The following is a 24055-nucleotide window of genomic DNA, read 5'->3' on the forward strand; positions in this document are numbered from 1 at the left end:
CACCCAGCAACTCCACCCATCCTGAGGTGTGAATAAAAAAAGACACCACAGAACTACAGGGTCAGCGTTACTGATAAAAGGGAATGTTCATTATGCTGCTTTGAGATGGAACAGTGTTGTGGTGTCGTCAAATGTACTGTAACTGCCATTACGAAAGAGAAGTATGCTTTATTTAATATCTGTGAAATATATGCATTTGTAAAATGTATGTAATGTAAAGAGATATGTATTATTAATGTAATCATGTATTATTAGTACTATTATCAGTATGAAATAATGTGAAGACAACAGCCCTTATCAGGGACTAAAACTCAGGTGGAGTTTTTTTTTTAGTTTTTTAGTTTTTTTATTCCAGACACACAATGCTCAAAATTCCTGTGGCTCTGGTACTCTATTTGATGTATGCCCATATAACATAATTAATAGGAGCTGACAGATAGAATACCAGCCTCAGGTAATTTTGTTGCACCAATTATGCAAACAGTGCCAAGTCTATCCACATAACTGCATAGCTGAATCAATGCATGATGTTGTATTTCAGTGTTTGAAAACTATGACATACCTCAAACTCAAGTTGTCCATAGTTGGGTTAAGTATCTCATGACCATAGTGAATTGATATCAACGATTGTAAACCATCACTGAGCAGTATTCTATAATGTATTAACCTCATACAGGTATTTATGCCTTTATTTATTAAGTTAAATGTGGGCTTCAAATCCATGCCCTCTAGTGGCCCTCCTAACATTGTGTAGGATCTCTAACTACATGATTTCACTGGTCGAACCTATACTGCCTGGCAATGTATATGAAACCAAAGGAAACCTGTAGCACCGAACCCTGCCATTATATTGCCAAACATCATGTCCTTAAGTGCATTGTCTTACTGTGCCCATGCCATTAATTGTGAAACTGAACAGGAAAAAAAGTGAATGGCATAAATATAATCAACAGATTCTGTATTCTGGCTAATAAATACTTTATTGAAACAAAGTGTGTACAGAAATCTTCCATCAGGACTGTTTCAGCAGAGACAGTTTGTTACATTGGTTTGAACAGCTGAGCGGATGACATGAAGCATATAGTCAACATGTTACATGCAGAGGAAAGGACCCTCCTGTTAGGTACAGTATCATTCACCACCATTCAAAATACTGAAGAAAGGGGAAAAAGAACAACACAATATCAATGGCAGCGTTCTATTCAATTAGTCCAAAAGCTTCATCTGTATGATTGTGCGACAAACAGTCCCTCCTCTTCCCTCAGTGTCAACAAGTGACATGCAAGACATAAGCATTATTACACACAGTATTATGATTTACACCTGCATGTACCTGATTCATTACATTCAGGAAAAGTTTATTTTAAATAATTACATTGAGTTAAGACCGTTAGTAGTACTCTCTAACAGTTTATACTCTTCAACGCTTTATTGGCTCATAGCCTCCTAGTAAATTATTGTCCTTAGGGTAATTTGGAAATTGACAGTAGCTTTTTTTTTTTCTTCATGCATTCCCTTCATCAACTGGGTAGAGATGTTTCCACTAACTAGTATTCATTCTGGGATGAGGTACTTGGCTTCGAAACTTGTGTTGATGCTTGTTTATCAAAGAGATGTGGTACTGTAGGTTTGCTGCAATGTTTGAAGAGATGCATTGATGATGCTGATGCATGTCTATTTGAAAGCAGGTGTGGTCCCAGCTACATCTTCCTCATCTGAGTCATCAGCTCCTCTAGACTCTGTTCTGTCTCCTCCACTGTCTCCCCTGCTGCAGTGTCCTGACCAAGACAGGAAACAACCAAACAATATCAGACTCAACATTCCCAAGATAAATTGATATTAGGGCTACCATTCTGACCCCACATGTAGCTGATGTGTCTAGCCTGTGCTTACCTTCTCTGGGATTGTGTAGGCCACAGTGATGCCCTCTGGGAGGTCAGGGACGGGGCCTGAGGCAGCCTGGAGCTCCTGCTCCGTCACCTCTGACACCAGCTCAATACCTGTCAGGAGGGCAACAGGGTCACTGTCAGTCAATACCTGTCCTCTCAGAGAGTCTTACTCAGGACAGCATGTTACATTTGACATTTAACATGTACATTACAGCTCTAATCTAGGTTCAATAACATTTATTTCATATCACACCTACCCCAATCGTTGTCCTCATGCACAACCTCCTCTTCCACCACCTGTACAACTTCCTTTTTGGGCCACTTTGCCTCTTTCCTCTGGGGACCAAAAAGCATATAAACAGACATGCATTTATAATGTTATGGGAGATAGCATCCGGTCTGCTCACTCACTCACACTCTCAGACACACACACACTCACACTCACACTCACACTCACACTCACACTCACACTCACACTCACCTTGTATTCCTCCTGCTGTCTCCTGCAGTAGCGGTTGTCACACTGGGGGTTGGGCTTCATTGCCATGGTGGGGAAGAAGTCCTGCATGGCGTTGTAGCCCAGGTAGTGACTGACCGTGCCAAACCCCAGCAGGTATCTGAGGAACACAAACCAGAGTTTGGATATCTTCCATGGGTAATGAAAAACCTATAACAGTAAATCCAGTGATGGCTGTTTGTGAGTGGTGGTAAAAACAAGCAATTGAAAAGACCCTTTAGCCAGTTGGCTGTGTTAATGGTTCCCATTAACACAACCAAGCATCCTTGGTTCCTTGATTGACAGGTTGTATTGATTTTGCCCATAGGGGAGTCTGCTGTTGCTACCATTAGTGGTCTACAGGGAACTGTTGGCTGTGAAGTGCAAACTATAGCAAATCTTACTTGAGGACATTTTGGACAAGGATCCCTGCAACCACACCCATGGTGGTTGGTAGGCTGGCTGCACAAACCCCCTCCCTCTTCAGAGTCTTCTCATCGATATTGGCAGCCACCACAAGGGGAGGGGCACACTGTTGTGTGGACAAGGATGTAAGTATGCAGCATGCAGCACTCAAAACAAGTGATCTGTAAATCAGGACTCATGAATAGTAATCAACATTTGTGTTTCCCAATTCCAGTAGAATAACACATGTAAAGAGAAAAAGAAACAGTGTGATGTGAACGTACTGCGAAGCAAGCTGTTTCCCCGGGGATGATGAGCTGGATGTGTCCAGACACAGCGTTCTCACTAACACCTGACTCCATCCAGATCTGACCCAGCTCATTACAGGCCTAGGAGCAAGGACATCACAAACACAGCATCTGAATCCGATATCCACCATATATCTATAATGTGTTTCATGGTATAGAATGTAATGGTATCGTTGGTACTGACTGTGTTAATGGCCATCCGGGCCTCGAAGTTGTCAACACAGCTCAGCACCAGATCTACAGACTTTCCCTCCTGAAGCCCTCCATGACTGAGGAGACACACAGGATTACACATGAGGAGGAGTGCCAGAGGAGGGAGTGGGGACTAACATAAACAACTTGTGGAAAACGGTACTGTTGAGCAATCAATAAGTACACGCTCTGTACAAATTACTGTAAGCAGAGTTCAACAGATTTGAGGTAAGATACAACAGTTCTCACCTTACGCGATCCATGAAATGTGTGAAATTGTCCATGGTGGTGATGTTGTAGTTATGGGTCTCAAACACAACATCTGGGTTGATGTTCCTGTATAGTGGTATTAAAGAATATAAATACTTGTAAAAAATCTATAATTATATAACACATTTAAACATCCCATGGTAATGGTGCAGGATACTGTACCTAAGTGTGTGCTCTGCTGCCTCCACTTTGCTGAGGCCAGCCTGGTGAGGCTGGAAGAACAGCCTGTTCATATTGGCCAGCTCCACTTTGTCATAGTCAAAGAGAAGTAACTGTGCAAGGAGAGAACACAAAGGGCAGATTGATTCAGTGGATGTTGGACAGGCATTGAAAGAATGAGACAGACAGCGACAGAAGAGAAATGTTGATGGAGTAATCAGAAGTTTGTATTACCTTACCAATGCCACATCTTGTGAGCATTTCTGCAGTCACGCTTCCTACTCCTCCAACCCCTACCACAGCTACAGAGAATGTCCGGATTTTCTGTTGACCACAATCAGATAGAAATCAATGTAATAAATGTCATCTATGTTTAAGTATACAGAACAGAATCAACAACACTACTGACATTGGTCCTTACCTCGTAGTCCTCCACAATGCCCATTCGCTTCAAAGCCATTAGACGACTGCAAAGTAAAAACATGAGGGTAAACAGTTAACATGAAGCACCATATGCCAAGGGATGAGGCTTTTCTACAAGCTTACCAGGTATAATTCAGGATAGCATAAGTGCCTCAGTTGGTGACAGTAAAAAAACTGACTGACATAGCTAGCTACCTGTATGGGTTTGAATCCACCACTTCCGCACTCATTTTGTCAATCCTTGGTCTGTGATGTGCCTGGTTGTCAGCATCTTCCTCGGTGCTTCGCTTCTGCCTACACTTGATCAACTCATTTTCCAGCTCCCTGACTCGCAGCTTCAGCTCTTCAACTGTGGCCATTGTTTGTAAAGCAACAGGGCCACGTTACACAGTTGTATCAAAAGAAAAAAACAAGACAATATTGTAGTCGATTGACAATTCACTGAAAGAGTACAGGCAATTGTTTTCTAGCTAAGCAAGTACACGTCTACGTTCAGTTCTTCGCATCAGCTGGTAGCTTCGGGTTGCTGTAAATATGATCCGTAGGGAAACAGCCAGTGAATGGCGTTAACGTTCCTATAAGATCTCTACGGTATCTGTACAGTGTACACACTACCAGACAGCTGGAACCTCATTAGAGTTAATCTGTGCTTTCAGCAGATCTGTTAAACGAGGTCGCGATTGAAGTGACGTTATGAACGTAAAATAAGGTTAGATCTGTAGAAAAATTCTCACATCAGCCAACAAAAAGTACAAGCTCTGTGCCTATCCATACATAAGCAGATTTGTTCATTCATGGACCCACAAGTTTAGCAAATAATTAAACCACACTGAAATATGGAAGACCAAACAACTCCTGTCCGGGAACAGCACAAGTTCAATGTTGGCAATCTTCAACGATATCTGGCTATAAATACACGAGGTGTGTCCAATAATGACACGCTCACTGTCAGACAATACAGGTGAGTGTTCTATTTTAATATCTGCATGTTTCTGGAATTCGATAAGACACAATTAGTGGCTTCCTGTGTCTGTGTCATTTCAGTGCTGGCCAGTCCAACCCCACCTTCCTTATCCAGACAACCTCGGAGAGTTATGTCCTCAGAAAGAAACCTTCTGGAATGCTGCTACCTGGGGCTCATAAGGTAAAAACAAACACACATGGAGATCTACAAAACTGTCATTCCTGTGCAGGAATCTCTTGCTGTGACAGCTTTGTTTTTGTTTAGTTTTGTGCTGTAGCCTAAAGCTCTCCAGTAGAGGGAGATATAATATTTGGTATTTCAATATCCCTCATTGATAATAAAAAGTGGAGAGAAGAAGCTGACTATGATGCTTTGTTAATTGTTTTCAGATAGACAGGGAGTATCGGGTGCAAAAGGCCCTATTCTCTGCTGGATTCCCAGTACCCCAGCCCCTTCTGCACTGCACCGACCTTGGGGTGATCGGAACTGACTTCTATCTGATGGAGCATGTGCAGGTAGGTTTATCACTGTACATGTGAGTATGTGAATGCACTGTCAACCTAGGTGCAGTTTGTAGAGACTACACACAAACCCTCAGTCTGTGTTTTTTGTATAATGCATGTGTTACTCTGACTATCAAATCTTATTGTACCCCTCTGTGTGGCACAGGGGCGTATTTTTCGGGACATCCGGCTCCCAGGAGTTAGTGCAGTGGAGAGAGCAGCTCTGTACGTAGCAGCAGTGGAGACGTTGGCCCGTCTTCACTCCATAGACCTGGCCACACTGGACCTGGAGGGATATGGGAGAGGGTCAGGGTATTGCAAGAGACAGGTAAGACATGTCCTCGACAGACATTATTCATAAACTCCCCAACTGAAGAATGTTCAAATTAAATTAATGACCATTTTGTAATATTGCTATGCCCTAAAAGGTGTTTACCTGGACAAAGCAATACAGAGCATCTGCCCACAAAGACATTCCAGCCATGGAAAGGCTTTCGGATTGGCTGATGAGCAACCTGCCAGCCAATGACAATGAAGCAACCCTTGTCCATGGGGATTTCCGAGTGGACAACCTGATATTCCATCCTACAGAGGTAGTGTTGTGTGCCCTCCTCCCTGCATGCTAGTTCAAGGGGTGAATTGAATGTCCAACAGATCACTGTGGTGTGTATTTGTGTGTTATTTTATACACTCAGACCCAGTGAAAAACATTGATGCATTCAATCATCATCACAGCCCGATGCATTGCACTGTAATTCTTTAGCTTGAGTTAAATGAGAGCACCAGTGCTCTCTCTTCCCCAGGCACGTGTGGTGGCAGTGTTGGATTGGGAGCTCTCCACCACAGGGCAGCCCTCTGCAGACTTGGCCTACTTCCTCATGCCCCACTACTGGCCCAGCGGCTTCAACCTCCTCAGCACCATGGGCAGCATAGACGGGGTGGAGGGTATGATCTTTGACCTCTTTAATCTGATACTGTTCATGATACAGTTTTGTGTCTGTGGGTCTCTGTCATAGTATCAGTTCTGCTTGTTGTCTTTCGTTACCTTCCATTGATGTCCTTTCTCCTCTTCCTCTGTCTTTCTCTTGTCAATTAATGGGAAGGTATACCTACCCCTGAGGACCTGATCTCCATCTACTGCCGTTGCAGGGGGATCCCATCTTCTCTGCCTCAGCTGAACTTCTACATAGCCCTGTCTGTCTTTAAGATGGCGGGGATTGCTCAGGTCTGGTTTTGTCTCTCTCTCTCTCTCTCTCTCTCTCTCACACACACACACACACACACACACACACAGGATGAAGAAGTGTTTTTTCTCTCTCTCTCTCTGTCTCTCTGTATTAGGGGATCTATGCACGCCACCTACTGGGCAATGCCAGTGCCCCAAATGCTGCCCAGTTTGGCCACAGTGTGGAGCCCTTGGCCCAAATTGGCCTGCAGATTGCACAGAGGTCAGTTAAAACTAGACATTTCTGGCTGATATGAATATGCACTGTGTCTCTGTCTAATGTACAGTACAGTGTCTCACGCAGTTATCACATCATTCTACAGTTTTAACATGGGAGGGTAACTATTTGCTTGTGCTCTTATAGAATATGTACATAATATTATGTATATAATGTGTTCAGCCCCTCCAGGTCCCTCCCTGCTGATGAAAGGCTGTTTCTCCAGACTCCTAAAGGCCAGGCTGTCCTCCAGCAAGTTCACAAGTTCATGAGACAGCATGTACTTCCTGCTCAGGAGGTCTGTGCAGGGGTCAAGAGCATTACAAGACAGTTGTGTAAAGTCCTTATTACTGTCAGAGGGGTTGTCTGGATCATGACGTGCAGAAAAAGGGAAACAGGATGAAAATGCACTTCGGTCCAGACACATAAAAATACACTGTATTTTTTATTTAGTTTGTCCATACCTCTTAAAAACCACTATACAACACATTTGTGTTCATTGGTGGCATTGTCTCCCTAAGACTTCTGTCTCTTCCAGGAAGTGGCTGAGTACTACTCCAAACACACCCACTCACCCCTGAGATGGCACACCCCCCAGGTGATAGAAGATCTGAAGGTAAGGAAGGCTGCATGAAGTTCATTTGTGTCATCCTCTCCAGGATTGTATTGGTTGGGTTTGTCAGTACTTCAAGTCTCAGGGAATATCACCTCTCTAGCTACGTCTGACTCTCAAACTTCCCTCAGGCATGGTGTTTTGAGGTCATGGGTCATACAGAGTATGTTTCTCTCACCTCAGATGAGGGCCAGAGAGGCGGGGCTGTGGAACCTCTTCCTGCCAGCAGTCAGTGGTCTCAGTCAGCTGGACTACGCCCATATAGCTGAGGAGACAGGGTGGTGCATCTACGCTCCAGAGGTCTTCAACTGCCAGGCTCCTGGTAAGGAGCTATCTGTCCCTGTGATTGTTAACCTACATGTTATAGTATCACATGTCCAATTCTAAATCAACCCCCAGCTCCAAGCCCCCAGGCACTTCTGTGTAAGGAAAATGGCTAAATGTCCCCCCAGTGTGTCAGAGCTAAGTAACAATTGAATGGGTCTGTTATTGTGTGTATCCCTTTAGACACTGGGAACATGGAGGTCCTCCACATGTTTGGCACTGAGGAGCAGAAGAGAGAGTGGCTGCAGCCCCTGCTGAGAGGAGAGATCCGCTCCTGCTTCTGCATGACTGGTACAGTACTTTATCTGCAGTAATGTCACTGACTCTTTCATGTCCCCCCCCCCCTAAGGAGAAAGGACACTGGTTCTGAGTAGAGCTGTACAGAATCTCCATAAAGCCAGTGAGCAGTGAAAGACAGGGAGTGAGACACTGAGACAGAATGAGTAATATTCTCCTGTTTATGTCCCATCAGAGGGTCAATTGTAATGTGGTGTTGTCAGAGGGATGATAGTGGGCGTATTACTGAAAACCCAGATGGTGTTGAGTCTTCTTTTGGAGTGTTTTTGTGTGTTGGGATTGGCTGATTTAGTGTGCTGGATAAACAGGGAACAGTACCTCTCTTGAGTTATCTATGTGTTCACATTGTTGTGAATTTACTGTGCGTCAGGAAAGAGTCTCCCACATAAGCAATGTTTTAGATGATAAAAACAAATGATTACACTATACTATATACAATGGACAGCCCTAGCCTAGCCTCAGTAGGTGACCGTTGTTGTGTGTTTTCTCCACAGAGCCTGATGTGGCCTCCAGTGATGCCACCAACATGGAGTGTACCCTCCAGAGGGATGGAGACCACTATGTCATCCATGGCAGGAAATGGTGGAGCAGTGGTGTGTAGAAACATTTACTTCACTTTTTTAGATTATGTTTTGATTTATAATTCTGCACAGGACAATTTTAGAGCCTGTCTCTTTCTCTTTACCCAAAATATATTATTAACATTTAAATACTTAAGTATAATGAGAAATCACAGTTAAAACTCTTCAAGATGTATGCCACGAAGTGGAAAAAGCCCCAAGGAGTAAAATGGTGTTACATTGTAACAATGCTCTCATCCTGAATAGTGGCTTGTTTCATCTCACTACACAAACATTAATGAGGTCTAGCAGAGGGAAACAGTTTATCCTTGGAGCAACACTTGGTTAACAGAAAGCATACATGTAACCAAGCCCTGAGTCAAACTTTGAAATGGCCGCGCATAACCCTGGGTCTAATGCACACTATACCTTTGTTTACAAATAACTCTCTGAATGAATGAGACTGTGTTTAATGACTCACATGTTTCATATACTGACTGCATATACACAGTTCAGTGGATAAAATATGTACATCAATACTTCAATAAGCGTGTAAGATTAGGCTATGATTCACCATTAATCATTGGCCAAGTCTCCACCCAGTGATTTTGTCTAAGTTTGCTTTGTTTTCAGTTTCATTTTTCAATACGTTCCTATCATGTAGAATCAGGATGTAGTTGATTCTAAACAAGTGACTTTCACAGAGGAAAGCTCACCAATCTAAAGTCTTTGCCTTTAAATTAGAAACTATCTATTTAACTTTATTACATAGACCTACATAGTTGTCACTCAACTGCCATACTTACACTCACTGAGCACTTTATTAGGAACACCTGCACACCTTTTCATGGTGGAGGTGGTGTAATGGTGTGGGGAATGTTTTCTTGGCACACTTTGGGCCCGTTAATACCAATCAATCATCGCTTGAATGCCACAGCCTATTTGAGTATTGTTGCCACAATTTACCCATCTTCTAATGGCTACTTCCAGCATGATAATGTCACAAAGCAAAAGTGGTCTCAAACTAGTTTCATGAACGTGACAATGAGTTCAGTGTTCTTCAGTGGCCTTCCCAGTCACCGGACCTGAATCCAACAGAACACCTTTGGGATGTGGTAGAACGGGAGATTCACAGATTGAATGTGCACCTTTAAAATCTGCAGGAATTGCGTGATGGAATCATGTCATCATGGACCAGAATCTCAAAGGAATGTTTCCAACATCTTGTGGAATCAATGCCACGAAGAATAGAGGCTGTTTTGAGAGCAAAGGGAGGCCCTACCCAGTATTAGTATAGTGTTCCTAATAAAGTGTTCAGTGAGTGTATATATTTGATGGTTGTTCTGTAAATGTTTATCATGGACCCCCAGCTCTGTCACTGTCTGCTGTAGAGCATTCCATATGGTTCCCCTGCCACACGATGTGGTCTGAGGCCCAACTAATTTACATTCTCAACATGGTGTGGAATATTGGCCTCCCCTCCTTAACCCTTTAAAGCCTGAAGTCTCTTACTTGTTGTTTTACAAATATTAATCCTAAAAGCAATTCTAATATTTGTATTACTAACATACCTGTTCATTTATATTTTATTTTATTTTATATTATACATAATGTAAAGAAAGACACTTTTTTCTGCAGTCAGGAAACTGACGTCTTGATAGTGAAACAAGACAATTACATTCTGTACACTGTGTTGCACAAAAGATTCTCATCTAAACCACATTCATTTTCTACCCTGTGGAAATTATTACTTTTCGTGCCAGAAATAATATCAAGTTACTCAAGTGATTATAATATCCATTTTGGCAGTCATATCTGGTGCATATCAGACTGTGAAATTTCATAAGAATTGAACCACTTTAGGCATGTATCAACACTTAAGCAGGCACATGCTGCTTTCACAAGTTTGACAACTCTAAATTGACTCTGCATGTTTAATGCACAACAGGAAGACCAACATTTTCCCTGGAACCCGTGGTTTTTCTGGTTTTCCAGGTTTAGAAGTCAATGTCTGATGAATACAGTGCAATTAGCCATTGTTGATAGAGAGATGCCAATTACTCCCCATGTTCACGATTATTATAAATGTTGTCTTTAACATTGACATTGCTCTTTACAGGAGTGGTCACTGTTAGAACTGGTCACTTTTTAGAAGTGTTTCAGATGAGAGTCCTGGTGTGACACGTAGGCGAAGTGTGACACGTAGGCCTACACCCTGGAAATAGCAGATATCACATGACTCTCATCAGATATCACATGACTCATACAGTATACTGTACTGCTTCTTATGAGTCATACCCTTCAGACAATGACTTCAGCCCTGAACAGAAATCAGAGGAAGGCTAAAAGAAAGTACAAGCACATCATTGCCCTCAAGGCCATTTTCATAGTAACTGTTCTTGTCATTACTGCATAATTAGAGCATTTCTTCTGGGAAGTATGTCTGCGTAGCTGTCACCTCATATTCCTCCCACTTATTTCAACAGTATCCACTGGAGATGGTTAATAGAAAACAAGCAAAGAATTCTCAGTTTCTGTGGTGTATTTGATTATAGTAATTGTCTGGGTGTTCCAATATATAGATATAGTTGTGGTTTGCATTGTCTTTGGTGTACAATGGCTGAAATGACCTTTTGTAGGCTAACCCTCAGGTCATCTACAGTTGAAGACTGAAGTCAGGCATTAATGCATATTTATTACATCTTTGCTACACAGGCTGTTTTCTCTCAATTCTACCCTCGTTCTGCTTTTTACTATTTTTAAAATGAGAGGCTTTAAGGAAACCTTGGAGTCATGTAACCGTGGAGCCTACAGGTCACTACAGTTCTGTAACACCCTTCCAGGAATGTAGTAATTTACTCCAGTGACTCCCAGACCCACTGTGAGACGGTTATCTGGGGGCTATAGTGACCACACACACACACACACACACATACACACACACACACACACACATGCACACACACACCGACCCTATCTGAGATCTAAACCATGTGGGCTGTACACCATGAAAGCCTGGTAAATATCAACTCCAATTGAGTCTGAATCATGTTAATTTAAAAACAGGTCTTATGATGTTGATATGATGAATAATGACTGTGAGGTACAGCATGCCTGTTGGTAGTTCTCTTTTGGCTCGCTGTCATAGAATGTGGAATGGGATCTTTGCTCTGTTCTCAAGTTGGAAATGATCCTCTAGGAGCTCCCCTTAGAAGTCAGAAGAGGATGTTTTAAATCCTGTCATAACCCAATTTCTGTTGCTTCCTATTCTTAGTGGAGTCCTATAATAAGGTGTTTGTGCTTGTATGTGCATAGATTACAGAGGAGAAGAAAGATAAAGAATGGAGTAAGACAGCTGGATGGAGGCAGCACAGACTGAGTAAATAACAAATAATAAAGGGTTAGAGCAAGTGAGATAATTCATGAGCTTAAGAGGAATGAAGGAGTTGCAGATTTGCTGTGATCTGGCAGTCAGTTGAAGGAGTTGAAGATATTGCCGTCAAACTGATAAATCAACATGGTAAATCCTAAAGCTTTGACTCCCCATCTGTGCATCTGCATGCATCCCCCTACACTCACACCTTGCTGTGTTTTCCACTAAACCCAAGAATTAAACATCTGAGCCATAAGCCCTTGCAGGAGATGACTAACAGTTCTTGTAGAGAATAGCTGATAAATAAACTGTCGACACTTAAGACGAGCTATCTGTGGTTTTCCAGTTCTGGGGATTTTTCTGCATTAAACTGATCCTGTGAGTCATTCCTGTGGTGGTGTTAAAGGCCTTCACTGAGACATTGTTTAACTCTCACAGCCACAATGCGTCTGCACTATGCTGTAGGCCTGGATTTGTTATTCATGGAGTACATTTAGGTTGTTTTATTTTTACCATTTTGTCAAAGAAGTTTTGATCCAGCTAGAGTTAAATGTAATATGATGGCACCAATTGATTTCAAAAGAGTGAAAGATAAAAGCCACTTTTCAAGTTGAAGTTTTAAGAAAGAGCCTAAAGTGGCCATACCACTTGAAATGATCCACCACTGTACATGCATTGCACTCAAAAACGACAAACCCCTGCACTTTTAAGACCAGATTATTTAAATAGAGAGAACTTGAGAGGAAGTAAAGGAGCGTTTATGCTGGAATCTCCTAAAAGGAGCCTGCAGGTTGTGTGTTGTCTCTCTGTGTGATGGCCAGATAGGAGACGGGCTCACAGCTAGCTTGTCTCTGTTTTTGGGGATCTCTGGCTTTCTTCAGGCAACCCGCTGTGCAATGAAAGCACCCGCTTCCCTTCCTCCCCAAGCCACAGAATACATTGGAATCAGATGTATGTAATCTGCTGGCATACAGCACTGTGGACTGTGAGAGTTTGAATGGGAGAATTTTAATAACATAAGGGATAAACTCCTTCAATGACAATTCCTTGTCATTCTGAGTTGAATTTATTTCAGATGGATGGAATATACAGAAAATACATAAATATGTTTTTATTGAAAACAATGTCCATGTTTTATTTACTTACTTTGATATACAGTAATATATACAGTGTATGTGTACATGAAGAAGCTGTACAAAAAGAGATATCAAGATGTCTAAGTTACTTTACAGTTAGTCATGGATGCCAAAGGCTTCTAAAAACATTTTAGTTGTTTAAGTATTTACAGAATTGCTTATAAAATGTTCCCATGTAACCCATGTATCATCAACAAGCAGCTCCTAGATGGTGAAGGTGCTGGTGTCCTGGTCATCAGAGACCGAGTGTGAGTGTGTGTGTGTACCAATGTGTGTGTTGAGCGAGATCTCCACTGCCGGCTCGTCGTTACCACGGTGTCTCCCAAAGCGTTGGCTGAAGCACTTGGCGACCTTGAGGACATGTCTTCTGAAGGAGGAGCCTATGAAGGCGTAGAGGACAGGGTTGATGCAGCAGTGGGTCAGCGCCAGGCTCTCTGTCACCTGAACAGCCCGGTCCAGACCCTTACTGGTGCCACAGTCTGTCACCAGCATGTAGATGATGTCGAGCGCACGGCACAGCTTGACCACGTTGTAGGGCAGCTGGGTGAGCAGGAACACCACCACCATGGCCAGCAGTACCCGCAGGGCACGCCACCTCCTCTCCCTCCGCACCCCGTTCGCCCTACTCAGTGCCCGCCCCACCCAGGAGTAGCATATCACCATCACCACTAAGGGCAGCAAGAAGCTCAGGCACACCTCCAGCAGCTCCAGGGTAGCCTTGGCCGAGCGGGCCATGCTGGGGGGGTAGATGGCAGTGCAGGCCACCCTGGTGGACGTGTGCTTTACTGTGGAGAACACCAGGTCTGGCAGGCCCAGGAGGGCAGCTGTGCCCCACACAAGGAGACACACCAACAGCCACTGCCTCCTGGCCCTCAGCCCAGTCCCACCCCGGCTCGTGGCGTTGTGGGCTAGCGCGCGGTAGCGGTCCACACTAATGCAGGCTAGCAGCAGCATGCCACAGCTGAAGTTGGTGGAGTAGAGGAAGGAGGTGAGCTTGCAGGCAGCCACGCCCAGTTGCCAGCCTTGCACGGCATCAGCCGCCCAGAAGGGCAGGCAGAAGAGCAGCAGCAGGTCTGCCACTGCCAAGTTCAGGATACACAGATCTGTCAGTGTACGCAGTCGCCGCGGTGATGCATACAACATCACTACCAAGGCGTTCCCAGCCACGCCCACCACCAGGGCCAGAGCGTAGACGGCGGGCAGGAAGAGGCGAGCGAAGGAGCGCACCTCCGCTTTGTCGCACACTGAGTGGTAGTCACCGTAGTGGTCGCTGTCGTTGTAGCTGGAGTTCCCATAGTCAGAGTCGTCCTCAAAGTCATAGTCCTCCTCCTCCATGCTCTCAGTTCTGTCTGAGGGAAACACAGTAAAAGCATGTGAGAGAGAGAAGTCAGGTCAGTCTGCATGTGTAGGCCTACTGTCTGCATTGTATTAACTTCAAAGCCAACCATCATTGGACAATACTTGGTGGATAGAATATATATGCCCTTATGATAATGTATAAAGTAGGAAGTGTATGTTATGTAATTGGTCAAATAGAGGAGACATAAGAATGTCACTTCCATCTGCATCTTGAAATGCAGTTTGAGCAAATAACAACATGACCATTCACAGCTGTCAACAAGTGTCTGTTTTTGTTTTTGTGTTTTGTGTTCTTCATTGTTTTCTGTCCGTTTTGACCCGTAGGGGATGTTGGCATGTTGTGTGCAGACTTTGTGGCTAAGGACTTGACAGGACAAGGAGTGTGGATGAACCATAAACTCCCTTTCGTAAGGCATCACTCACGCATGATTTCTCTCATAAACCCTGTCATTTGGAGTTGCGCTCCAGTCGGTGCATCCACCCCAGAAATAAACCCTGCTATGTTTTAACACACATTATTGTACATTCATATCATATAATCTAGCATATAAACTTTATTGCCCATCAACAATGTTGAATTGGAATTTGTGTTAGTGCCAATGATGTAACTGACAAGGCATGCAGCCGATAAGAAGTAGGTTTCCTTCACATAAGCTGTTTCCTTGGAATCTTCGTTCATGAGATAAGAGACTAGTCCCTCTGTGTGTCTGTGAAGCAGTGTGTAAACCTGGTTGACTGAATAGGCCAATATCTTGTCTGAAGTTGGCTCAGATGCATAGTGGTGTGCATGGCATGTTTGGAGGAGCTGGAGAGGAGACTGATGATGGTGCTGGCATTCCTCTGCCTGCTGCAGATATACAGTGCTTTCGGGAAGTATTCAGACCCCTTCACTTTTTCCACATTTTGTTGTGTTATAGACTCAATTTAAAATGGACGAAATTAAAAGAATTTGCCATCAATCCACACACGATACCCCAGAATGACAAAGTGAAAACATGTTTGTAGAAATGTCAGTAAATGTATTAAAATTGAAATACAGAAATACCACATGTACATAAGTATTCAGATCCTTTGCTATGACACTCTTAAAATGAGCTAAAATACAAAAATGTCATCCACAAATCAATCATTAATCCATTTTAAATCGAGTCTATAACACAACAAAATGTGGAAACAGTGAAGGGGTCTGAATACTTTCCGAAGGCACTGTTGATAGCGTGCCTAGAGAGGATTAGGTCTGTACACAGCGGTGTGTGTCTGCTTTATCACAGATCTCCCTGGTACAGGATGTGTCCTGACAGCACCATGAGAACTCTGCCGCTGCTTCTTATCCACAGACAGACTGCCTGGCAATGGTTTTACTTTTCCTGGTGATTTAATTCAGTCAGTTCTTATGAGAATCATTATGTTTGGGATCTGTGAGAGGTGGACTTAAGATTGTCCTCATGACTTGAAGATTCCAAAGGGAATTCGATAGTAAGGTGTGGGTTTTTTTGCGTAATAGTATTTGGGTATGTGTCTGGCATACATATACTGTAGAATTATATGATTGATGTGCACTTTAAAGTAATTGTACATGAATAATCTCCCACTGACTGCCTGAGTTTGGTAATATTGGTGTTCATAATAGTTTCCAGATTTATTATGTGATCCATCAATGTTAGTAGGAGTAGCTGTTAGTGTTGAAGCAGATGTGCACATGGAACATCCCAAATATCTCAAATATTACAACAGTTTTTTTTCTTCTAGAGCAAATTACTGTTGGAAATTTATGGCCATAAACTTCTCTATCTAAATTTACTTTGAGTTCTTGAGCCTGTTTCATTCCCCCCCCCCCCCCCCCCCCCAACAATCTACCAACAATTTAGACAAGATGCAATTATTTACAATGTGTGAAGAACTTCTAGATTGACATGGAAACATGCCTAATGGTATTAGTGCTGTGTGCATTATTTGAACACAGTTCTTCATCATAAACTTATATCAAATAAAGCAATAAACCACTGTGCAGGACTTTAACTGAACTGTAAAAGCTCTTATAAGATAATATTGAACTCCAGTACAAACTGATGTCTCACAATAAAGGCCCGCACTAGAATCATATACAGGTTTACAAAGGGAATACAAAGTAACACTATAGCTGATATATTTCTGATTCAGTTGAATTCTGTACAAAGTCAAAATATTAACAAAGGAGTTGAATGAATCTTACGCTCTGTCTCTTCTTGTTGAGGATGTTGAGCTGTTGAGAAGGTTTTAATCCCGAGGACACATGTAGTGATGTGGTGTGCTGTGATACACTAGAGTGATTCTCCTCGCTTCTGTCAGTTCATGGGTAACTCCACTGCTCCACCTCCACTCCCTGACCGAATGACGTCTGAGGAAACACCTCTTCCTATTGCTCATCAGCCGTGTGTGTGTGTGTGTGTGTGTGTGTGTGTGTGTGTGTGTGTGTGTGTGTGTGTGTGTGTGTGTGTGTGTGTGTGTGTGTGTGTGTGTGTGTGTGTGTGTGTGTGTGTGTGTGTGTGTGTGTGTGATACATTTGGAAGCTTTCAGTTAAGAAAGGTTTTCTTCTGGTGATCAGTCTTTGTTGCACATTATTTCTATTTGAGCTAAGCTATGTTAACTGCCTGTTGGCTGTTCTCTTCTCTCTTCAAAGTGTCTATAAAATGAGAAACCACATATTGGTCTCATCAGCAAACTTAATGGGATTTATTTTGGCTTGGTTGTTGAAAGCAACAGTGATCAGTTTATTGAGCTGTTGTGTTTAAGATTATTCCTTCCATTACATTACCCATTTAAATCCAGTTTATGATGCATTATCAAATGACCTTGTTCGACCATCAGGCCATTCTGTGAATGAGAGGCGAGATTATTCCTGTAGTTTCTCCATTTTAAAAGGTGTGTTGTTGGGAAAACCTCACTCTGAGGTCTCTACTTGAAATAATACTCATGAAAGCCAACCATGGTGGGATGAGATGAGTTCTGTTTAGTACTAGTGACATGGACCAGAACAGACAATGGTAGAGGCCATCTCAATGACCATGCGTTCTCACACACACACACACACACACACACACACACACACACACACACACACACACACACACACACACACACTCCTGCAATAAGGGGAACACACTAGAAATGTTGGTTTTCGTTTTGGGTGCTTAGTGGGCATGTATGGGCATGTTTGACACATGTCAGCTGTACCCTCAAAGGGCTGTCAAGAAAACCCAGGGTGCCTTAGGGCAAACAACAGGCTTTCCTAGAAATGAGGTAACCTTTGGGACTGGGAGTGTTTTTGTTTGTGTATGTATATAGCAATAGGCTTAATTTAATTTAAAATCTAAATCTCTTGGGTTAGGGTTAGCGTTAATAAGCATCTGTCAGAGTCAGACCAGGGGATTTTTTCCATTGTATGCTTGTGTGTAAATGTGTGTGTGTATTTCTCCAATTCTATGCATATTTTCAGCCTGATGTTTCTGGCTTTCACATGATTTCACAAGTTACCTAAACTGTTTGCCCATTCAACACTGTCTGTACATAATTTTTTCACATTTATTTCAACCAAAAAGAACAATGCATGCCCAGTTGTAACCCAGAGTAAATTGGATCTTTGGAGTCGTTTAGTAATTCTCTGGTGTCCATATGCCTGTGCCTCCGGACTGTGTCCTTCCCTGGGGGACTCCAGAGGGAGATCACAGAGGGACAGTAAACAGGAAACCAGGCTCTGGGTTACCCCTCCCCTCCCTACCTTACCCTCCCCTCCCCTACTCTCTCCTAACCTCCCCTCCCTTCTCCCCAGGGACACCAGGCCACTCCAGGACCCGTCTGTTCAAAAAAAGTACCCCCACCCAAGCCCAAATTCCCCAGGTTCTTAAGCAATGTTAGAAATATTAAATCATAAACTCATACAATTTACCAAATATAGTTATGAGCCTATTCCCATTGCATCATGTCATCAGGAGTATGAGAGGAGCATAATGGCGCAATAAGTGTTCTGATTCTGCAGGATGATGCCCCCTGGTGGCTGTTTCTAATATCAATGTAAAGTTTGCCTGCACTTTTCTGTCATATTGAACATTCATGTTTCCAACCAGCAAAATGATAGAGCATGTTTGACCAGCAAAATGATAGAGAATTGTGTAATTATTTAGGTAAATGGGCTACTATAGTTTAGAAAAAAGAAACCAGCTCTCAAGAAACAAGACATAAACAGAAAAGTGTCAAAACGTCCTCAATAAATCACATGGATGTGGTCCCAACTGGGAGCTCTTCTGCCATTTGTCTGTCAGAAGCTCCATCCATGCTTAACATTTCATGGCAAGGAACAGTAGAAATGTGTGTCCACCATAATGAAGTAATCATGGGGTGGGTGTGAAATGATTTACTCCCTTGTTTGTAATATAAACAATCTCTGTTGATTTAGGGCTGCTTGGATGGAGTTTAGGATGAGGTTTATTGTTTTTAACCTCTTGTTGAATGTGTGACTGCTCCCCCAGGTGCTGGCAACCCAAACTGCAAGGTAGCCATCGTGATGTGCAGGAGCAGGTCTCAGGATACTAGAAACAGGTCAGTAACACACATTAACACAGTAACATTATCATAACGTTTGAAGGCCATCATTTGGCATCCTTTTTAGGAACCATTTCAGAAATGACGGGCTGTATTTGTGTTGTAGAGTTCAGGTCTAGAATAAGCCTCCTAATCTGAACTGCTTCTTTCAGTGTCATCTTTCTTAATATATATATCCTCTTAGCATATATCCTCTTAGCCTATCTATCTGTCTGGGAAGGAGAGGCCAGGTTTCTCTTTTTCATCTAGTTACTGGAAAGACACTCCTATTCTCATTTTAGGGCATCTCAGGAATGCTTCACAGTGTATCAGCCCACACCACTAATTCAATGCCACCGCCTAGTAACCCTTTGGCTTATCTTCAAACCCATTAAAAAACCCACTTATCTAAGATGTCAACAAACATCTTGTAATTTCCACAGCTGTGTTTACCTTGAGCTAGGGTGGTTGGAGGATGGGGGTTTATAGCAACATTACTGTAACTGAGACAACCACACCCTCCATTGAAGCCATATTACCATACAACACAGTCTCCCAGCAACACAAAAAAAGACTACACCTAACTCTGGTTGGACATAATAAAAGCCAGCTGTGCTTTAGTGGAGGAATTACATGTTTTACTGTATGGGTTATCAACAGACTTCCCTCCTGGTTAGTCTTAACTAAAATATATATACAGTGCCCTGCATAAGTATTGGGACAGTGAAACATGTTTTCTTCTTTTGGGTCTACATATATACAGTGCCCTGCATAAGTATTGGGACAGTGAAACATGTTTTCTTCTTTTGGGTCTACACTCCAAAGGTTTGGATTTTAAATCAAACAATTACTACTGTATGAGGTTAAAGTAGAGATTTTCAGCTTTTATGTGATGGTATTTGTGTACATATTGGTTTCACCATTCAGACATTACAACACTTTTTATGCATATTCCCCCTATTTTAGGGTACCCAAAGTAATGGGACAATTGGCTTCACAGGTGTTTCAAGTCAGGTGTGTTCCGTCACATCATTTGTGCAAGCATAAGAGAGCTGTCAATGTGTAGTATTGATTTTAGGCTTTGGATTTGTCTTTGGAGTTTTCTATTGGTGTCTGTCAATATGAGGACCAAAGAGGTATCAATGAGATATCAATCAGAACCACAGTCAAAACCTTAGGCTTGCCAAAATCAACACTTTGGAACATCACCAACATTATTAAGAAAACCCCCAAAACAACTGTCCCACACATTAGGAACACTCCCTAGGATGTAGACGTGAATGTGTCAGAGACTTCATCCGCAGAATACGTCACCAGCCAAACTAAAGATGCTTCCCTGCAAGGTGTAAACCACTAGTTATCCTGAAAAAGGATGGTCAGTTTACAGTTTGTTAAAAAGTATCTAAAAAGCCCTCCAAAAAGGTATTGTGGACAGATAAGATGAGTATTATCATGGACCACAGCAATTGCAAGAGGAATGTTTGGAGAAAAATCTGCCCAAGATTTACAGCATAGCACCTCGTCTGTGAAACATGGTGCAGGGGATGTTAGATTTGGCCATCTATAGTTACTACTAGAACTTGATAACTTGTCTTAATTGATGATTTTAACTGCTGACAGCAGCGGCAGAATGTATTCTTAAGTGTACAGAAACATCTTGTCTGCTCGAGTGCAAGCAAATGCCTCCAAATTCATTGGATGGCGCTAAATCATACAGTAAAACAATGACCCAAAACATACTGCCATAGCAACTAGGGAGTTTGTCACGGCCAACAAATGCAAAGGTCTTCAGATGACTGGCCATGTCAATCTTCAGATTTAAATCCAATTGAACATGCATTTCATTTCCTGATTGACCTAAAAAAAAAAAAAAAAAACAACTGAAGATGGCTGCAGTACAGGCCTGGCCAGAGAAGATACCCAGTGTCTGGTGGGGTCAATGAGTCACAGGCAGTAATTGCATGCAAAGGATCCACCAAATACTAAACATGAGTGCTTAATTTGAACATTTGATAAATCTGTCCGATTACTTTTGGGTACCCTAAAATAGGGGGACTATGTATAAAAAGTGGTGAAATCAATATGTACACAAATACCGTCAAATAAAAGAATCGGACAATCTATACTTTAACCTCATAGTAATTGTTTGATTTAAAATCCAACCTTTTGGAGAGTTGAGCCGAAAGAAGAAAAAATGCTTCACTGTCCCATTACTTACGCAGGGCACTGTGTATATTTTCTTTGTGAAAGAAATGAAAGGTAGTAAAGGCAGCAACTCTCACTTGTTTTTGAAAGTGAGTTAAAGACATTGATGTTTCAGCCATTTTAGTCTTCATCTTAACAGTCCTGGTTTTACTCTCTGTGGTTCTCAGGCACGGTCAACACAGTATGATCCTGGTTCCGTTGGATACCCCAGGAGTGAAAGTGGTCAGACCGCTGACCGTATTTGGACAGGATGGTAGGGTCATTTTACACCTATGTATTTGTCGATCATTCAGATCACCCATACTGTTACTGAATTGGTACATGCATACTTTAGATCTCCTATAGCCTACTAGTGGTATGACTCACACTGCGTTGTAAAAAGTAGAGAGCTTATACAGTAAGCATGAACATTGGTCTCACAATTGTTTCTTCTCTGATGTTCTGTGATTTTCTATCTTATCAGATGCTATCCATGGTGGACATTTTGAGATAAACTTTGACAACGTTTGTGTCCCTGCCGCCAACATTCTTCTTGGTAAGATATAGAAATCATTTCACAGGTGATGTAGGCTCAGTTGATGTAGGCTCAGGTGATGTAGGCTCAGTTGATGTAGGCTCAGTTGATGTAGGCTCAGGTGATGTAGGCTCAGGTGATGTAGGCTCAGGTGATGTAGGCTCAGGTGATGTAGGCTCAGGTGATGGAGGCTCAGTTGATGGAGGCTCAGTTGATGTAGGCTCAGTTGATGTAGGCTCAGTTGATGTAGGCTCTATCAGTGTGATCCACTGTGCATGTCTCTCTTATGGCTCAGTACTGACAGTGGTCTGAGTGGACAGTAAGGCCACATGCCAATCTGTAATGCTGTCTGTGTCTATCTGTAATGCTGTCTGTGTCTATCTGTAATGCTGTCTGTCCGTATACGGTCTGTGTAATGCTGTCTGTCTGTAATGCTGTCTGTGTCTATCTGTAATGCTGTCTGTCCGTATACGGTCTGTGTAATGCTGTCTGTCTGTAATGCTGTCTGTGTCTATCTGTAATGTTGTCTGTCTGTATGCTCTCTGTGTAAAGCTATCTGTCTGTAATGTTGTGTGTGCGTGTTTATGTGCATGTGTATGTCTCTCCCTCCCCCTCCCCCTCCCAGGTGAAGGCAGGGGCTTTGAGATAGCCCAGGGGCGTCTGGGGCCGGGTCGGCTGCATCACTGTATGAGGGCAGTGGGCCTGGCAGAACGGGCATTGGAACTGCTGTGCCAAAGAGCTGCCAGCAGGCACACTTTTGGCAAGAAACTCTACCAACATGCAAGTTAACTGTTTGTGGAAATAATTTTGTTTGATTTCAGTTGATTAAAACATTCAAGGAAACACATTTAATAAGGAGGCAAATCCAGGTTAAGCAGCCGATTGCTGACACCCAGTGGTCAGATTTGGAATTAAAACATGGGTAAAAAGTTATTACATTCAGATGGTCACACATCCACAGTATTGTATGTGTGTGTGCCACCCTGTCTTCCTTTCTGTATCCGCTTAGTGTTTGATCTCGTTTGTGCGTCGTCTGTGCTGTGTCTACATGCAGGAGGTAGTGGCCCACTGGATAGCTGAGTGTCGTCTGGTGATAGAGCAGACCCGCTTGCTGACTCTGCATGCTGCTCACGCTCTGGATAAAGTGGGCAGCAGGGCCGCCAGGAAACAGGTAACACACACACACACACGCCTGGACCAATAAAACACTACCTCAGAAGCCAGACGTACAGATTTTCTGACTAATGCTTTGAAAAGATCCCCTGATTAGGATGCATAATCAGTGACTGTGATCATGGTCTGGTTCTCAGATTGCCATGATCAAGGTGGTTGCTGGCAGGATGGCTTGCAAGGTGGTGGACTGCGCCATCCAGGTGTATGGAGGTGCAGGTGTGTCCGGAGACTTCCCCCTTGCCCAGATGTAAGTGTATCCAGTGTGTAGATATTTGTACATAATCCTATACGACTGGCCTTTAAACCCTTTGACACCTCATTATGTTAGCGCCTGCTCAACGTTAACTCTGCGCCACTTTTCAGGTATGCGTATGCACGGACTCTCCGCATCGCAGATGGGCCAGACGAGGTACACCTGTCCTCCATCGCTCACCTGGAGCTGAGAGACCAGCTGGGGAAATTCCAGGCCAAGTTATGAGGCCAGGGGCTCATCAACACAGACCTCTCTCTCAGGGGAGTGCAATGCTGCTAAAATAGGGCAGTACAATTGAGCTGTATCTGCCATGGGAGTAATGCCAATCAAAAGGGCAGTCTTGCTTTCAAATCTGTACTGTCTGGCTCTCAGTAATAGATTTGGAGCTTTTACTCAACACATGATCAACTCTTCTCTACCTGAACGCAATTGTCAGGACTACTGTCTACTGATTTGCTGAAGATATGTAAAAAGCAAGTGATATCACATCTGCTTGACTTCAGGGGATACCATCAAACATATTAACCATCAGATATTTTTGATTGACTGAAATGTTGTATAAGAAAGGGAGGTTTAATGCCAGAGGATACATCACACTAATGTAAATAAACATTTTCATATGCCTTATAATTCATTGGAG

At 42.9% G+C, this 24055-nt stretch overlaps 3 protein-coding genes across 7 annotated transcripts; 1 reads left to right on the plus strand and 2 right to left on the minus strand.

Annotated features, from left to right (window-relative positions):
- Nucleotides 1–8: 8 nt before the first annotated feature.
- uba5 (ubiquitin-like modifier activating enzyme 5) lies at nucleotides 9–5308 on the minus strand. 3 transcript variants are annotated; one of them, XM_083678598.1, is made up of 13 exons: nucleotides 5208–5308; nucleotides 4338–4491; nucleotides 4141–4186; nucleotides 3954–4043; nucleotides 3723–3832; nucleotides 3540–3626; nucleotides 3283–3367; nucleotides 3075–3179; nucleotides 2790–2917; nucleotides 2371–2506; nucleotides 2147–2225; nucleotides 1894–2000; nucleotides 9–1778 (listed from the first exon to the last, which is right to left on the minus strand). In XM_083678598.1, exons 2-13 carry the CDS (start codon nucleotides 4370–4372, stop codon nucleotides 1701–1703), a joined length of 1086 nt encoding a protein of 361 aa, XP_083534724.1. In that variant the 5' UTR covers nucleotides 4373–4491; nucleotides 5208–5308; the 3' UTR covers nucleotides 9–1700. The 3 variants fall into 3 exon arrangements, with proteins under 3 accessions (XP_083534724.1, XP_083534725.1, XP_083534723.1); XM_083678597.1 differs by lacking the exon at nucleotides 5208–5308 and having other exon boundaries at nucleotides 1641–1778; nucleotides 4338–4652; XM_083678599.1 differs by lacking the exons at nucleotides 4338–4491; nucleotides 5208–5308 and having other exon boundaries at nucleotides 3959–4043; nucleotides 4141–4182.
- Nucleotides 4887–24049, plus strand: acad11 (acyl-CoA dehydrogenase family, member 11). Of its 2 annotated transcripts, XM_083678572.1 has the most exons (20): nucleotides 4895–5103; nucleotides 5187–5286; nucleotides 5496–5621; nucleotides 5776–5937; nucleotides 6038–6202; nucleotides 6413–6554; nucleotides 6713–6834; nucleotides 6951–7057; nucleotides 7235–7349; nucleotides 7590–7667; nucleotides 7848–7986; nucleotides 8172–8279; nucleotides 8780–8878; nucleotides 19219–19288; nucleotides 21643–21728; nucleotides 21939–22010; nucleotides 22615–22769; nucleotides 23044–23160; nucleotides 23300–23409; nucleotides 23526–24049. In XM_083678572.1, exons 1-20 carry the CDS (start codon nucleotides 4979–4981, stop codon nucleotides 23638–23640), a joined length of 2313 nt encoding a protein of 770 aa, XP_083534698.1. In that variant the 5' UTR covers nucleotides 4895–4978; the 3' UTR covers nucleotides 23641–24049. The 2 variants fall into 2 exon arrangements, 1 of the variants encoding a protein (XP_083534698.1); XR_014554447.1 differs by lacking the exon at nucleotides 23526–24049 and having other exon boundaries at nucleotides 4887–5103; nucleotides 22615–22749; nucleotides 23300–23407.
- On the minus strand, nucleotides 13226–17040 carry ackr4b (atypical chemokine receptor 4b). 2 transcript variants are annotated; one of them, XM_083678624.1, is made up of 2 exons: nucleotides 16926–17040; nucleotides 13226–14699 (listed from the first exon to the last, which is right to left on the minus strand). In XM_083678624.1, exon 2 carries the CDS (start codon nucleotides 14687–14689, stop codon nucleotides 13559–13561), a length of 1131 nt encoding a protein of 376 aa, XP_083534750.1. In that variant the 5' UTR covers nucleotides 14690–14699; nucleotides 16926–17040; the 3' UTR covers nucleotides 13226–13558. The 2 variants fall into 2 exon arrangements, with proteins under 2 accessions (XP_083534750.1, XP_083534749.1); XM_083678623.1 differs by having other exon boundaries at nucleotides 13226–14703.
- Nucleotides 24050–24055: the final 6 nt, after the last annotated feature.

Source organism: Argentina silus (genome assembly GCF_951799395.1).
Source record: "Argentina silus genome assembly, chromosome: 1".
Lineage (NCBI taxonomy): Eukaryota > Metazoa > Chordata > Actinopteri > Argentiniformes > Argentinidae > Argentina > Argentina silus.

Bases quoted from the DNA above. Each gene is read 5' to 3' on its own strand.
- uba5 (XM_083678597.1), bottom strand. From the start codon at position 4,501: ATGGCCACAGTTGAAGAGCTGAAGCTGCGAGTCAGGGAGCTGGAAAAT. The intron at 3,180-3,282 runs GTCAGTACCAAC...CCTTGCTCCTAG, and splicing joins CCCGGATGGCCATTAACACA to GCCTGTAATGAGCTGGGTCA. The intron at 1,779-1,893 runs GTAAGCACAGGC...TGTCTTGGTCAG, and splicing joins CCTACACAATCCCAGAGAAG to GACACTGCAGCAGGGGAGAC.
- acad11 (XM_083678572.1), top strand. From the start codon at position 4,979: ATGGAAGACCAAACAACTCCTGTCCGGGAACAGCACAAGTTCAATGTT. The intron at 6,835-6,950 runs GTCTGGTTTTGT...TCTCTGTATTAG, and splicing joins AGATGGCGGGGATTGCTCAG to GGGATCTATGCACGCCACCT. The intron at 7,058-7,234 runs GTCAGTTAAAAC...TAATGTGTTCAG, and splicing joins GGCCTGCAGATTGCACAGAG to CCCCTCCAGGTCCCTCCCTG.
- ackr4b (XM_083678624.1), bottom strand. From the start codon at position 14,689: ATGGAGGAGGAGGACTATGACTTTGAGGACGACTCTGACTATGGGAAC.